The sequence below is a fragment of the Megalobrama amblycephala genome, linkage group LG23 (genome assembly GCF_018812025.1).
Source record: "Megalobrama amblycephala isolate DHTTF-2021 linkage group LG23, ASM1881202v1, whole genome shotgun sequence".
NCBI classification, from domain to species: domain Eukaryota; kingdom Metazoa; phylum Chordata; class Actinopteri; order Cypriniformes; family Xenocyprididae; genus Megalobrama; species Megalobrama amblycephala.
The window spans coordinates 25117840-25133401 of NC_063066.1; the positions used below are offsets into that span (position 1 = coordinate 25117840).

At 35.2% G+C, this 15562-nt stretch overlaps 1 protein-coding gene across 4 annotated transcripts; it reads right to left on the reverse strand.

Moving 5' to 3' along the window:
* Nucleotides 1-47: 47 nt before the first annotated feature.
* Nucleotides 48-9862, reverse strand: ube2d2l (ubiquitin-conjugating enzyme E2D 2 (UBC4/5 homolog, yeast), like). Of its 4 annotated transcripts, XM_048176854.1 has the most exons (9): nt 9457-9862; nt 7535-7600; nt 4219-4282; nt 4096-4127; nt 3879-3956; nt 3555-3660; nt 3318-3411; nt 2108-2164; nt 48-947 (listed from the first exon to the last, which is right to left on the reverse strand). In XM_048176854.1, exons 1-8 carry the CDS (start codon nt 9478-9480, stop codon nt 2116-2118), a joined length of 513 nt encoding a protein of 170 aa, XP_048032811.1. In that variant the 5' UTR covers nt 9481-9862; the 3' UTR covers nt 48-947; nt 2108-2115. The 4 variants fall into 4 exon arrangements, with proteins under 4 accessions (XP_048032811.1, XP_048032812.1, XP_048032813.1 ...); XM_048176855.1 differs by lacking the exon at nt 2108-2164 and having other exon boundaries at nt 9457-9835; XM_048176856.1 differs by lacking the exon at nt 7535-7600 and having other exon boundaries at nt 9457-9832.
* Between the last annotated feature and the right edge of the window lie 5700 nt (nt 9863-15562).

The window sequence follows — 15562 nt, forward strand, 5'->3', positions numbered from 1 at the left end:
CTCAAAAAAAGACTTCGCTCAGTGGTACTGCAGAAGGAAACACCAAATGATAGTTTAGCAACTTTATTGAGCAAACAAAATGAACAGCTAGTCGAGCTATTAGTTGATCGGTCATCCATTGAGAGCTTCCAATCACATATATTCAGTGCAATGAGAGAACAGTGTTTAGGAGGATAGACAAACTAATAGCTTCCCATTCTAAAAACATCAAAAAGAGGAGAGAAAAGGAGTAACAAAATAAGTTCTCAGACTCTAAAAGTGGACATGTATTCGCTTAACATCGTCTGCAGATATTCATTTTTGGCAGACCACAGACCAATTACTTTAATTGTTCCATTAACATGCAAAATATATATTTTCCGTAACTGCTGATACAATGACGTGACTGATTTGGTAAGAAACAGTCAGATATAAGCAAGAATATATTTCACAGACCATAGTTCTTCTCATTGCTATTGTAAAAGCATATAAAAACATGAAGGCCAACCGAGCAAAAGATCGACTTTGAGAGGTACGCTGGCACCTGCAGAATCGTTGTTTCTTTTTCTTAAATAGCACCTCTAGCCAGTGTCGTGAGTCAGAAGCGTTCGATGGTTTCACCTTAGTTATGTTTTCTTTTTCTTATTTCAATAAAAAAGGTCTGAGCTCGTAGTTAAAACATGCTTCTTTGACACGAGCATTTTTCTGAACATAAAAGTTGGTGATCTTTGCAATATTGTGGTCTTTTTTACAGCATGTGAATGAAGGTTGAAGGGGGTCAAAATAACCAAGCAGAACTGAAATAGTCTGAATACATGGGGAACTGTCAATTCATTGAGGGGAAGAGAAAAAAAAAAAAAAAAAAAAGTTGTCAAATTTTTTTTCCAGCTATACTGCAGATTGGTCTGATGTTCCTCAGGTATCACATGGCGTACTTTTGAGTCCATTCCCGAGCTATTCTGTTGTACCTGTGCAAGAGAAAGGAAGAGAAATGAAGTGTGGCATTGGCGCAGAGGCACGGTCACACATGCTGGGTAAGCGGACCGTCTGCCAACTCGGCTCAGGCCAACATAAACACACAGAGTGCAGAAACAGCTCAAGGTCAAACACGGCGGCATCTTCTCCATGTCTACACTGCAACTCTAAACATTACTTCTATTGTTTACTTTGATGCTAGTTATAGCCTGAATTGTTTACCTCAACCAAACCTTTTGTCATCAAACCTATGATAAAACCAGACATATTTAGGTCTGATTTTTGTATGCATGGTCTTTAAAAGATAAAAATTTTGAAATTTAAAAAAAACAAATGGGCCATAACTGGCTGGCTTGTATGAGAACCGCTTCATTTCTCATAGAAATAATTTATAATTTATTTACACACACAAAAACACCTTACTGTAAGTCATAGAAATGGATGAAGTTTCAATCAAAATAATAATGCATATATATATATATATATATATATATATTACAAATCCAATGTAATACACACAGTATATAATTACAAATCACTCCAATTTATATGCAAAATGTTAATTTCAGTAGCAAGAAAAATGTATTTTCAAAATAAAATGACATTTTAACCAGCCATACACTACCGTTCAAAAGATTTTTCAATGTTTTTGAAGGATTCTCTTCTGCTCATCATCAAGGCTGTTTTTATTTGATGAAAAATACAGTAAAAACTAAATATTTTGAAATACTACTATAATTTAAGATAACGGTTTTCTTTTAAGATTTTAAAATGTAGTTTATTCCTGTGATGGCAAAGCTGAATTTTCAGCATCATTACTGTTCAGTTTCACCTGATCCTTTAGAAGTCATTCTAATATGCTGATTTGCTGCACATTTTCTGTCACTTTTGATTAATTTAGTGAGTTCTTGCTGAATAAAAAGTTTTCAGAAAGTATCTTACTGAACCAAAATTTTTGAACAGTAGTGCATGTCTCACATGTAATACGATTTTCAAAAGCTACATCCAGTTATGAACACCATCAATAAAATTAGCCTATCCAGTAGTATGAACACCTACTAGTGACCAACAGTACTGCAGCATGGTGATGTCCAGAGATTAGTAAACCTTTTCATGCTCACACAAAAACACTCTACCACAATGCCTTGCTCACCTTAACCCCTATAACATGGCATATTTCTCTGTCCATTCCCTGGCTAGTTTATTATACCTGAGAGGAGACATCAAACTATTCATGCTATCTAAAAGTAGGGGTGTGATGATACACTTAGCTCATCATTAGACGATACACAATATAGGGTTCACTCACAAGAACGAGGCGATACAATATTTTAACACTATTTTTTTTTTTTTTAATCCTAAATGATGAAATATATTACTGGAAATACAGTCTTTCATTCCACTGAAAGTAACAGAATGGTGCGTTTTGAAATGTTTTAACAAATCATCTTTTATAAATACTGCAGGGTTTTAGGAGTTCCCAAAATTTGAGCTTGATAGGGGTTGATGAAAACAACTTAAAGGGTTAGTTCACCCAAAATATGAAAATTCTGTCGTTAATTACTCACCCTTATGTTGTTCCACACCCATAAGATCTTCGGAACACAAATTAAGATCTTTTTGATGAAATTTGAGAGCTATCTGACTCTTCCATAGACAGCAATTTAACCACCACTTTCAAGGTCCAGAAAGGTACTAAAGACATTGTTAAAATAGTTAATGTGACTGCAGTGGCTCAACCTTAATTTTATGAAGCGACAAGAATACTTTTTGTGTGCAAAAACAAAACAAAAAACAACTTTATTCAACATCTTCGGCGTTCTGACATAGAACCTGGAAATAGCATAAGAGAATGACACAAAAGAGAAGGTTTTGTTGAATAAAGTCGTTATTTTTGTTTTGTTTTTGCACACAAAAAGTATTCTCATTGCTTCATAAAATTAAGGTTGAACCACTGCAGTCACATGACCTATTTTAACAGTCTTTAGTACCTTTCTGGACCTTGAAAGTGGTGGTTAAATTGTTGACTATGGAGGAGTCATATACCTCTTGGATTTCATCAAAAATATCCTAATTTGTGTTCTGAAAGTCTTACAGGCAAGTAACGCCATGAGGGTGAGTAATTAATGACAGAATTTTCATTTTTGGGTGAACTAACACTTTAAATTTAATGTTTCTTGTCTCGCCACATTGACAGTGTGGCACGAGACCTCGTCACACCCCTATCTAAAAGGTTTCTCTATTACTTACACCAGCAAAAAAAAATCTGGCTGGATTAAAACTGTAAAAATGTATTTTATTAAAGGGATTTTTTTAAAGATTTAATTTTATACATTTTACTTAAGACAAACAAATACACTTACTTTTCATTGTCTGTTTTATAGATACGTGCTATCTCTGGCACTAATGGATCATCTGGGTTTGGATCACATAACAGTGAGCAGATGGACAATAGAACTGCAACAGAAAGAAGAGAGGTTGGCACATGGCAAACAAACAAATTCACTGCATATTTTGGCTATTCAATAAACTGACTCTTAAGAAAAAGGCATTCTATTAAGGTCAATGATTTTGTTCTCAGTTATTTTTTTATAGTTCACCTTTAGAGATAGTTAACGCAGGAGACCACTGAGACCTTAGAATATCCAAACAGATGCTGCCATTACTGTTAATATTTGGGTGATAAATTCTTGTGGTGAATGCAACCTGCAAATGAGAGAGTGAAACAGATGATCAGACCACATATATTCCAAACCAAGAAAATGATATTTTACAGGTTTCTCTTATTGAATCTATGTGCAAAATACTGCTAAGAGACAAAAAAATAACAAAAAAAAAAAAAAAAACATGACACAATCTTATTCAAATTTAGCCTTTACAGACAGATTAAACCGGTAGGTTGTGTTTAAATACTTGATTCTTGCCTTAGGTGGTTTGAAAGGGTAGTCTGTAGGAAAATGAATGGTCAAGAAAAACACACCCCCTTGATATGGACTGTCATTCTGTAAAGAAACAAAGAAAAAAAGTTACACGATTCCTGCGATTCCTTTAGTGAATGCAGTGCTATAACAATACAGACATTGCATGCAAATAAATGTCACAATCCATCATTAATGCAAATAAGGACATATTTCCACTTACAGGTCCCATAATTGTTGCTTGCCAGTGAAACACTGCAAATAAAGAGCAAGAGACGTCTCATTACAGTGAGCTCTGTTATATACTCGGAGACAGGTAATGAAAACAAAGAGCGAAATAACTCACAGTCATCTCCAACTGGCCCTGCTGAGCACTGCGCTGGGGGGTCCCGGCCCAGATCAGTCAGCTCCTAAAGACAGAGAGGATGCATAGGTATTGGACAGGATCTTTTATATATATATATATCCCATCAACTTTATCGTCTTTCATCCATCCATATAGTTTCTGTATGGATGGATGAATATCCATATCCATATTTTATTCCTGAGGTAAAACGGCAAAATGCAAATCACTTTCCATTGCTCCCATGTTCCATGCCACTTATGATAAATAAAAAAAATGATTTTAGCAGTTATGCTCATATTTTATATAATTATACAAATTATTGATAGAATTATATTATAACTTTTGGAAGCTAACATGTCCTGTGACATGCTATGCTCAATCAAACTATTTTAACATATTTTTATTATTCTTTTACAATTCTTATATATGCAGTTTTATAACCTCATATTTCAGAGACTACATGGAACATGTCAATTTCATCTCTTACACAGCAGGGCTGTTTAAAATGTAAAATCTTCTTGAATAACCAATAAACTGCTTTATAATAAATGTAAGCAATATACAAGACACACACTGTGCAAACTTTCAGTCATCACAGTGGGTGTCAAGGAAGCTGCACAGTTGCTTCATAATGTTATGTATAATGATTTAGTTAAAAATGTAAGTTTTTACAACAAGAGACTTATGCCACTATCAGGACAAGTAAGACATGATACCAGTTATAATGTACCATGCTCTGATTGATAGTCTCTTTTAATGTGTTGGATGAGCAATCTGATTTTGATTCCAAGTACATTATCAGTCATTGTGTCAGTTAACTGGTTCTATTATAATTTACATTTAGCCATTTAAACAGCTGAAATCTAAGATATTTCTGCAGGAAACTATAGACTTTATCCTTTCATTTTAATCCAAATGCATTCCTCTTCCAGACAGATAACGCAATTAATGAACTGTCACAACTAGGCGCTCTTCTGTCCCCGAGGCCTAAACTGTTGACCCTGGAGAACAATCAAAGTGAAGACTCATGTGTCATCGGGATTAGATAGGAACAGTGGACAGATTATCCTTTAATTTTACATGCTCTCACCCTTTAGTGATTGTGAATACTTGACAGCTTTCTCAGCTCTTGAAAAAACAGGCAGGAAATGACAGTACAATTGTCTTCTTAATGAAACTTTATAAAGAACATCAGAGGTTGATTGAGCAAAATGTTCTTTTGGTTTCCTCACAGTCACCTAAAAACCACAAACGTCAGCAAGTTCGGCAAAAAAAAAAAAAAAAAAAAGATCTAAAGATCACTTCAAACTTTTTTGATTTTAGTCTCAGAATAGGGCTTTTCACACTTTTTACCCGGGGTTATGAAACCCTGCTCTGGAGCAGGTTTAGCACCGCTTTTGTGGCGTTAACCCCGTATTGCGCTGCCAAACTTGTACAATGTGAAACGATGCAGTGTTAGAATGTTACAGCTAGACGCTTAGCAACAGATAACCAATAGCATGCCTTATATTCTCATGCTTTAGACAGCCACAGAAACACAAAATTCAGCATTTGAAAGGAAAATATCAAATGCTGACAAAAAACGTGACAATTTTAGTAAAGAAAAGACCGTTTGATTCTTACCTTTATAGTCTCAAATATTCATTCAGTATAAAAATATGGGTCATATTCAGAGAAATGTGCTGTGACGTATCCCTTTGTACCCAGCATATAGACTTTAGGTTTACAACCAGGGTTAGGCGCTTCTACATCAGTGTTATTCACCTATCATTTAACTGATTTTAGGGATAATTTATGGGTAGAGTTAGGTTTAGGGGTAGGACTAAATTTTCAGATAGGAATGTTGTTCAAGGATCAACAAAACAAGTTGATCCAGGAACATGTCTTGGCAATATCATGGTGAACAGACTTTATGTCCTTGTAATAAAGAAATCAGCCTTTTCATTTTTTTACGGGTCATGAATTCAAACCAATTGAAGTTACTTTGCCAAACAACAACCAAATATACATTCTATAAATTATACAGTGTTTGATCACAATTTTGGAAGCCTCTACAGTAAAAGCTGACAACTGAAACTTTGAAACTTCAAAATGTTCATAAAGAGATTGTAAAACTAATCCATATGAATTGAGCGATATAGTCCAAATTTTCTAAAGAGACTCGATCGCTTTTTTTGATGAACAGATTTAATTTAGGCTTCACAGCGAACATAAACAAAAATCAAACCAAACCTGAATGACACATGAGAACAAATCTCTTCTGGAAGCTTAAACATGCTGCACAAAAATGAACCTCATTGGTTAGGTTACGCAACATGAAGATCAAGTTTGAGCTTCCAGAAGAGGTTTGATCTTACGCATCATTCAAGTTCGGTTGAGCTTCTGTGTATGTTCGTTGAACAATGTTTGTTTACATGTGAATAAAAGCCTAAATTAAATCTGTTCATCATATAAAAGTGATCGTGTGTCTTCAGAAAATTTGGACTAAACCACTCATATGGATTAGTTTTACGATCTCTTTATGAACTTTTTTAAGCATCAAAGTGTCAGTTGCATAACTGTCTATGGAGGGACAAAAATCTCTCAGATTTCATCAAAAAGATCTTCATTTGTGTTTCGAAGATGAATGAAAGTCTTAAGGGTTTAGAACGACATGAGGCCAAGTAATTAATGGCAGAATTTTCATTTTTATACACCAAAAGAAAAGGGGGAATCATTCACTGCTCTTGACTGAATAACTTTTGTAGCTTTAATGATAATCAGTCTTATTTGTAATTAATACACTAAAGACTATGCAGTGATTTTTACATTTGATTATTCAATTTCTGTATTATTTCTTACCTGAATGCTTTTGTTAAATAGATGTAAAATGAAAAAAAGTAAAGCACTGTTAATTTAATGTTTCTTATATTGTATCTATGTTATTTGCATCTTAGATCTTATTTTCAGTAACAAAGATAAAATTGATTATTAATACAGTAGTTATTAGTAATAAAAAGAATTGAAGGAAAAGATACATCGAGGATCATTTTATAACTGAATAGAATGGTGAAGCAAGTGAAGATTCACACCTCTGATAAGGTGTACACTTGCAATGGTTTAGGTAATAATGAAGAATGTTGGCATAATAAACTAGTCTTCTGATCTCTGGCCACACCTAGGCATTTAGACAACAAGGAAATAACTACTGTTCTAGATCTTTCGGTCTCTCTTTATGGGAACAGTGACTATATAAACCACTTCTGAGAAAATAGCACATTTCTGAGAATTCATGTAGGCCTATGTGAAGTGCAGGCAACCCTCTGGCAGCACTTGCCTGTGCATGTGAGCATGTGACCATACAGGAAGTAGAGGTCAGAGGTTTCTTTGATGATGAGGGTGTCTGAGATGGAAACATCAAAACAAACCCAGGTAGACTGTTTAGTTCATAATATTGTTGACTGGTTGCTCATCTCTGAATACAAAACCAGTTGACGAACATACAAATGCCTATGAGAACATCAGTCACTAAGGCCTGAGGGATTATGGGTAGAAATTAAAACCACAGACTTATATTTAGTTTTTATCCCATACCATGATACCTCATTATTTTCCTCCAACCAATTTGAAGAACCAAATTTATTTCTACTTTTTGAAACAATAATAAAAAAATAAAAAAATAAATCAGACTGCAAACATGGTATTATTAATTATAATAGAAAAAATAAATAGAAAATTATGAATGTGTAAATAAAAAAATAAATAAATAAATAAAAAAACTATGATCACTGGTCTCGTGCTAGCTTTAAGAATATTGACTTTGAATGCTTAGTCAAGATCAACAAAAATGGCAAAAACATTTGGCTGTAAGAACTTGAAACATCTTTGCTGTGAGAAGCAAAATAAACATGGATCTGAGATTCAGTTAAATCAATCTCTAAGCTACTAAAGAGGAACTTAACCAGTCTAAACTAGGAACTAAACTGTCAGTGTCACAAGTCACACGAGAACAACAAGGTTCAAGGCTCAGCTAAATCAAGGCCATTCTTCGTGAATAACATTTCAGCTTATTGTTAATTGACAATAATGCCAGAAAAAAAAATCTCTGTCATCATGACACGGGTGGAGGAAGCCTTTGCAAGAGTCAATGTACGACACCAATTTAGCCAACCAATATAGGACAGTGTGAACATCAGCACTAACAGTGGCAGCTATTTTTACGCCTGCATACTTCAGATGAGAGTGTGGGGAATAAACCAGCCCTGCCATCACTTGAGAGATACTTTGCTGGTATTTTCAACCAGTCGTCTGTGTGCCCACTTGGCATTTGCCGTCCTAAAATTCTCACATAGTGAGAACTAAGTATTTGGCCGTCTGCCCGCAAACAATCTGCTGTGTCAGTCTAATTCATAGAAGCTCTCAAAGTCAGCGAAACAGGCAAAAATCACCCTTTCGCCAAGTTCAACAACTATTGTGCACTTCATGCTGGTATGGGCCGGATATGTCTAACTGGAGTATTACGTGCTCGTAGTAGCCTTCCAGGAAGCACTTCTAGCAATGACGCAAAGTTCTTGCTGTGTTTACCAAAATGAAAGAATGCCACTATTACAAGAGATAAGAATAACCCAAAGAACTAACAAGTCAGCATTATATGCCCATAGGATTTACTCTAAACCAGTAAGGCAAATCCTGTTCCAACCAGTACTCCTGTGGCTGAGATGATTCATAAATATTATTCACCTGAACCAACACCATGAGTTCAAGCATGAGAAATCACATAAGGTTGTGTTTATCTGGATGTGACTCACAGAGGAAACACATCCACATAAAATCCATCTCATCTACCTTCTAAAATCTAATTCCAGTATTTCCTCTGTTTTTAACCAACTAATGTGAGGAATACCATATAGTTACTTTAGTTTTAAACTATGTATTACAATGTGGTCTTTATGGGTATTACATGTGATTAGATAGATAGATAGATAGATAGATAGATAGATAGATAGATAGATAGATAGATAGATAGATAGATAATTGAAGAGCAATGTCAGCATTCCTTTGTGAGGAAACAATACAATAACCAACATTAAAATAATAATAATAATAATAAACATAAAACAAAAACAGCCTAGCTTCATAGCCAAGCCTGCTATCCTCATAGCATTTCTTAACATCTTTCAAACATACAAAGCGAAAAACCAAAGGGTTTGAGCGGTGAATAAAATATAATATTTCTTAAGATAAAATATAATATTTTACCTTGTGAATTCGTTTTAATGCCATTCTGTGTGTATACTGGGCTCCTGAGGCCGAGAAAAGAGGAGATTTATCCGGCTAGCTGCGGTTAGCTGTGCTCGCTAGCCAGACACTAAAGACCAAACAGAAACCCGACGAGACCGTAACGGAAACGAACAAAATAAACCGTTCAAATGGACCAACGGAATCCCAGATGTCCGACCGATAATAATCCTGACGAGAATGAACGTTATATTGAGTATGAACGGGAAGGCCTGTATTTCTACACTGAACACTTGTATAGGTATGTATGTGTCTCCACCTCCTCTCTCTTTCTCTCTTTCTCTCTTGCTTGCTCTCTCTCTCTCTCTCTATCTCTCTCTTTACAAAATGTCCTCTTTCTCACTCCCTCTATCTGTCCTGACGTCTACAGTATCAGTTTACGGAAATGTTGCGTTAAATGCTGGAAGCAGTGACTAACAGAGAGGAAAAGACATTACGAAACAGTCTTACAAAATAAGAGGATTTGTGTCATGGTTACATTCTCTCTTTTTAGTGGTTGTGTCTCAAAACCTAGTGCCTACATAGACAGCAAGTGTGACTTTACCATGAAATCAAAATGAACAAATCTTATTTTTTTTCTGTAATATTGCAGTCATTATTATAAATTATATTTATCTGTGCTCATCATTATTTTATATATATATATATATATATATATATATATATATATATATATATATATATATATATATATATATATGAAGACTTCAGATGCAAAAGCCTCTAAGTGCCATCTGAAATTTTCTTCTAAAATGATAATTTTTATCAAGCTTGTATGAAAAGGACCTATAAATTGCAGAAAAGTGAAATTAAAGTGAAATTTAAAGTGAAATTATTGAACCTACAAGCTTGATAAAAATGCTCTTTTTAGAAGAAATGTTTTGATGGCACTTAGAGGCTTTTGCATCTGAAGTCTTCATATATATATATATATATATATATATATATATATATTTTTTTTTTTTTTTTTTTTTTTTTTTTAATTAATGTGCCCTCATAATCTTTAAGCAAAACAATTAATCTGATTGCAACAACATCTTGCATCTTGCACCTGTCACTCATATGATATCACAGCACATCATTGGGGCCAGTTTCCCGAGGCCTCAGACTTGCAGGGGCTGTAAATCATCATATGGCAGAAGGTCCGTGGTTGATTATTAGTAAGATCTCAAATTATTTTGTTATACCCTTGCCAGAAATGTTGTGAACTACAGGAACAATTTTATCTTAGGAATTTAAATTTATATTATTGACCTAAAAATTGTGCTCTAACTCTTGAGCAGTAAAATATTACTGCTCAAGGGAATTACTGCTAAATGGGAATTGCATACCAACTATTATATGATTTTGAGCCTTACATGATTTTTATTTATTTTGTCAATGGAAATTGCACAATGTTAAAGGTGCAATATGTAAGATTTCTGTCCGCTAGAGGCCTATTCAAAACAAAGGCGTAGCTTGATGACAGCAAGTTTTAGAGCGGAATCTTGGGACATGTGGTCTTCACCGCAACGGCCGGTGCAAAAGAATAGGGATAGGACTCAGGAAGAAATCATGTTCATGGATGCGATTATTAACGTTACTGTAGTATGAAACAGAGCAGGACCGAGTGTTGTGGGAGCTGAACAAGGCCGCTGAAGCGATTGCGCAAAACACGCCGCAAGCAGCGGAACTTTTATTATGACATAGTCGCCGGCTCTGCTTCCTCTTTTCCGGTCATGAGTATGAGGTAACGCAGCTCTGTTTATCATATTAGATATTTGAGTGTGTTGAAAATGATATGAAGTTGATCTGTGTGTTTGCTCGGCGGCTGCTGTGAGACACTGTTGCACACTGCAGTAAGATAGATCGATTTTAGAATATCATATTAAATGCTGGATGGCTTGTGTCGATAAATGGCATGCAATTCATTTTAAAACATATTGTATGATGGAGAAAATTCTGTATTACTGTTACTAAAAATAAAGCTGCATCTGATTGTGCTATGTTAGCTACAGTACTTGACAAAATAGTGTTTTTCTTTGAGGCATGGTAAAGCATGATACTCGCAAAAAATCAAGAAAACTAGATTTAAAGAATAAGACTAAATGTATTGAGCTATATAACAAAAATTAGTTTTCTGTCTATAAACATAACCAAACAGATGTTCCCTTGCCTATTAAAATGTGTAATATATTAAAGCATCTTCGGTGTTTCCATGGTTTCTACAAAATAAAACCAGAAACCGAGGCAGACCGAGGGTAACGCGGGTAAGACGCAATTGACAGGCGACGACTCACACGTCCCGGAGCCTTGGTTAAAAGTGCAATTTTCTCACGATTTACAAATAGTTGGAAACATTTGGGATTTCGTAAGTACTCAAGTGAACAAAATATATAACACTGGCCTAGTGTTTTTTTGATATTTTACTGCAAAAATATTACATATTGCACCTTTAAAACAGTATTATGCTATCTTAGTACTTTCAGAGTCTTGAGACAGGAATTATCTTCTACACCTACAAACCCGATTCCAAAAAAGTTGGGACACTGTACAAATTGTGAATAAAAAAGGAATGCAATAATTTACAATTCTCATAAACTTATATTTTATTCACAATAGAATATAGATAACATATCAAATGTTGAAAGTGAAACATTTTGAAATGTCATGCCAAATATTGGCTCATTTTGGATTTCATGAGAGCTACACATTCCAAAAAAGTTGGGACAGGTAGCAATAAGAGGCCGGAAAAGTTAAATGTACATATAAGGAACAGCTGGAGGACCAATTTGCAACTTATTAGGTCAATTGGCAACATGATTGGGTATAAAAAGAGCCTCTCAGAGTGGCAGTGTCTCTCAGAAGTCAAGATGGGCAGAGGATCACCAATTCCCCCAATGCTGCAGTGAAAAATAGTGGAGCAATATCAGAAAGGAGTTTCTCAGAGAAAAATTGCAAAAAGTTTGAAGTTATCATCATCTACAGTGCATAATATCATCCAAAGATTCAGAGAATCTGGAACAATCTCTGTGCGTAAGGGTCAAGGCCGGAAAACCATACTGGATGCCCGTGATCTTCTGGCCCTTAGACGGCACTGCATCACATACAGGAATGCTACTGTAATGGAAATCACAACATGGGCTCCGGAATACTTCCAGAAAACATTGTTGGTGAACACAATCCACCGTGCCATTCGCTGTTGCCGGCTAAAACTCTATAGGTCAAAAAAGAAGCCATATCTAAACATGATCCAGAAGTGCAGGCGTTTTCTCTGAGCCAAGGCTCATTTAAAATGGACTGTGGCAAAGTGGAAAACTGTTCTGTGGTCAGACAAATCAAAATTTGAAGTTCTTTTTGGAAAACTGGGACGCCATGTCATCTGGACTAAAGAGGACAAGGACAACCCAAGTTGTTATCAGCACTCAGTTCAGAAGCCTGCATCTCTGATGGTATGGGGTTGCATGAGTGCGTGTGGCATGGGCAGCTTACACATCTGGAAAGGCACCATCAGTGCTGAAAGGTATATCCAAGTTCTAGAACACCATATGCTCCCATCCAGATGTTGTCTCTTTCAGGGAAGACCTTGCATTTTCCGACATGACAATGCCAGATCACATACTGCATCAATTACAACATCATGGCTGCGTAGAAGAAGGATCTGGGTACTGAAATGAATAAAATACTGAATAAAATATTGAAATTTGAAACTTCTGTTTTCGCATTCTGTTTTTATTCACAATTTGTACAGTGTCCCAACTTTTTTGGAATCAGGTTTGTACATCTCCTAGCCTACACTCTCAAAAAGGTTGTGTTAATAACACATTTTTGTGTTATTTTTTTGTGACACGTTTTGTGTCATTTTGTGTACATAATTGACACAAATTGTGTAAATATAACACATTAGTGTGTATAAAATGAGCAGGAATAACACATGGTTGAGTTAAAAGTAACACAAAATGTGTTGTCCTTAACTAGACACACGGGTGTGTTAAGATACAACACAGGTTGTTGTTTTTAACGTATCTGTTGACTTGGCCTGTCATTTTTACTGAGGTGTCTGTAACTAATTAAAGACTAATTAATTGCAATGTATATATTTGTCTTGTGTTGGCGATTTTGGTAGCAGGATTTCTGCCTGCTTTATTTCCTGTTTCTACAGTTTTTAGCATTAAATAAGGTGCTTTATTTCTGTCACTCTGTGCGCATGCGTGAGCGTCAGTTGCGCGGTGGAACTTGGCTGTAGCGGTTCTTCTGAACTCTTTAACGGTTTGTCAGTTTTCTGTGTTTCTCACTGTTTGCACGATCACAAAGCACTATATGTATTTTGTTTTTGTTTTAATGCTTGTCAGGTAGTATTAAACTGGCCATCTGCGTGGATTGTTTGGGAGGGGTGGGTCACGAGCCGCTCACCTGGCGTTAGTGTGAGTGACAGTGACAGTGTAGCCTAGTGGTCACTTTGTGCGCAGGAGATGTTGGACAAGAATAGAGGAACACCGGACACACAGGGCAATGATGATATATTAGCTGAGGTAGAGGGCAGCACGTGAATTATATAATGACTTTCCCCTAAATAAGACATGTGTGCTCCCCTGAAAACGTGATTTGTGAAATTTTGGGGGGTCTCAAAAAATGTTGACAATGTGTTATTTTGACGTGCAATTTCAGTTTCGTGTAATGTGATCATCATGGATTATTATGTGTAAAATTGCAAAAATATAATTCATTCATGCATGACGGCGATTTAAACCTAATTCACTTCAATAAAGATAACTATACATGCTATTCTTGTCATGAGCATCAAGCTGTGGGGCGCTGCGGTGCAAATTCCACTGTTGAGTACGTTAACTCGAACAGCAAAGGAAACTGACCCCAGGCCTGTGTTAAGGTGAGGCATGTTATTCGCAATTATGTGTTGTGGCTGGGTTGTTAGAGCTCTGCGTGACTCTCGATGAGTTAGACCTAATTGAAGAGAGGAATTTTGGTATTCTTCTGTAGCCTGACGAGTAACTTTAACCGTTGTTCATGTGAACTCAAAGACAGCCTTTGATGCTTTGTTTATAGACTATTTGTGGGTGGCTGTTTGTTGTTTCACCCAATTCGTGTCGATAATGTATAATAGGGTAAATCCTATATAATGCTTGCATAAAGCAAGTAGTGTACACAGTCGTAGCTGTTATGTATCTTTGTAAGTCATTGTAAGTCTTCTTTTGAGGCACGCGCAAGCGTATATGATTCTGATGATGGCAAACAAGAAGTGCACAAAACAACAAATAAGGGGAATGTGACCAAAAGTAGAAAAAAAAGAAAGAAACCACTGTCATATGTGTTTATCTAGACATTTTTTTTTTATTGTAGCTACTTTTGCCAGCAATTATGAAACATATAATATATTACTAGGCTATATTATACATATTTGTAACATGCTTCTGTACATAATAGGCTTGAGCAGATTTCAACCTGCCAGAGAGAGGAAAGAGAGAGTAGAGGAGGCATTCATTTAGCACATGTTTACTCAAATCTGCTGTTTTAAAAGATTTTATTTATTTTTATATTTAAGTGACAAGGTCATATATTTCTTGTTATTAATATTAATATGAAGAATATATTTGAACTGTAGTTGATTATGATTATTGAAATATTGTACATAAACTCTTCACATAACAGACTGTGCATAAAATGGATTTTCTCTTAATTCTCTTAAAGGGTTAGGTCACCCAAAAATGAAATTTCTGTCATTAATTACTCACCCTCAAGCTCTGCACTGCGTTCACTGCGTCAGCTGCGAAGGAGACTGACAAGGAAGAGGAAAATTGTTGAATAAAGCCGTTGATGCATGCAGCGAGATTCAGGCAGTCCAGCAATGATTATGTCAAAGATCAAATCTGAATAAGGAATAATACATTTATTAAGTAAAATTTAAATATATATATATATATATATATATATATATATTAAATTTTACTAAATTAAATTTTACTATATATATATTTACATTTATTAAGTAAAATTTAAATATATATATATATATATATATATATATATATATATATATATATTTAAATTTTACTTAATAAATGTATTATTC

Excerpts from the sequence above, each read along its gene's own strand:
- ube2d2l (XM_048176854.1), bottom strand. The coding sequence starts at position 9,480 with ATGGCATTAAAACGAATTCACAAG. Across the intron at positions 3,412-3,554 it reads TGCGTTAACTATCTCTAAAG|TTCTATTGTCCATCTGCTCA; the intron begins GTGAACTATAAA and ends TTTCTGTTGCAG. Across the intron at positions 2,165-3,317 it reads TATAAAACAGACAATGAAAA|GTATAATAAACTAGCCAGGG; the intron begins GTAAGTGTATTT and ends GTCTCCTCTCAG.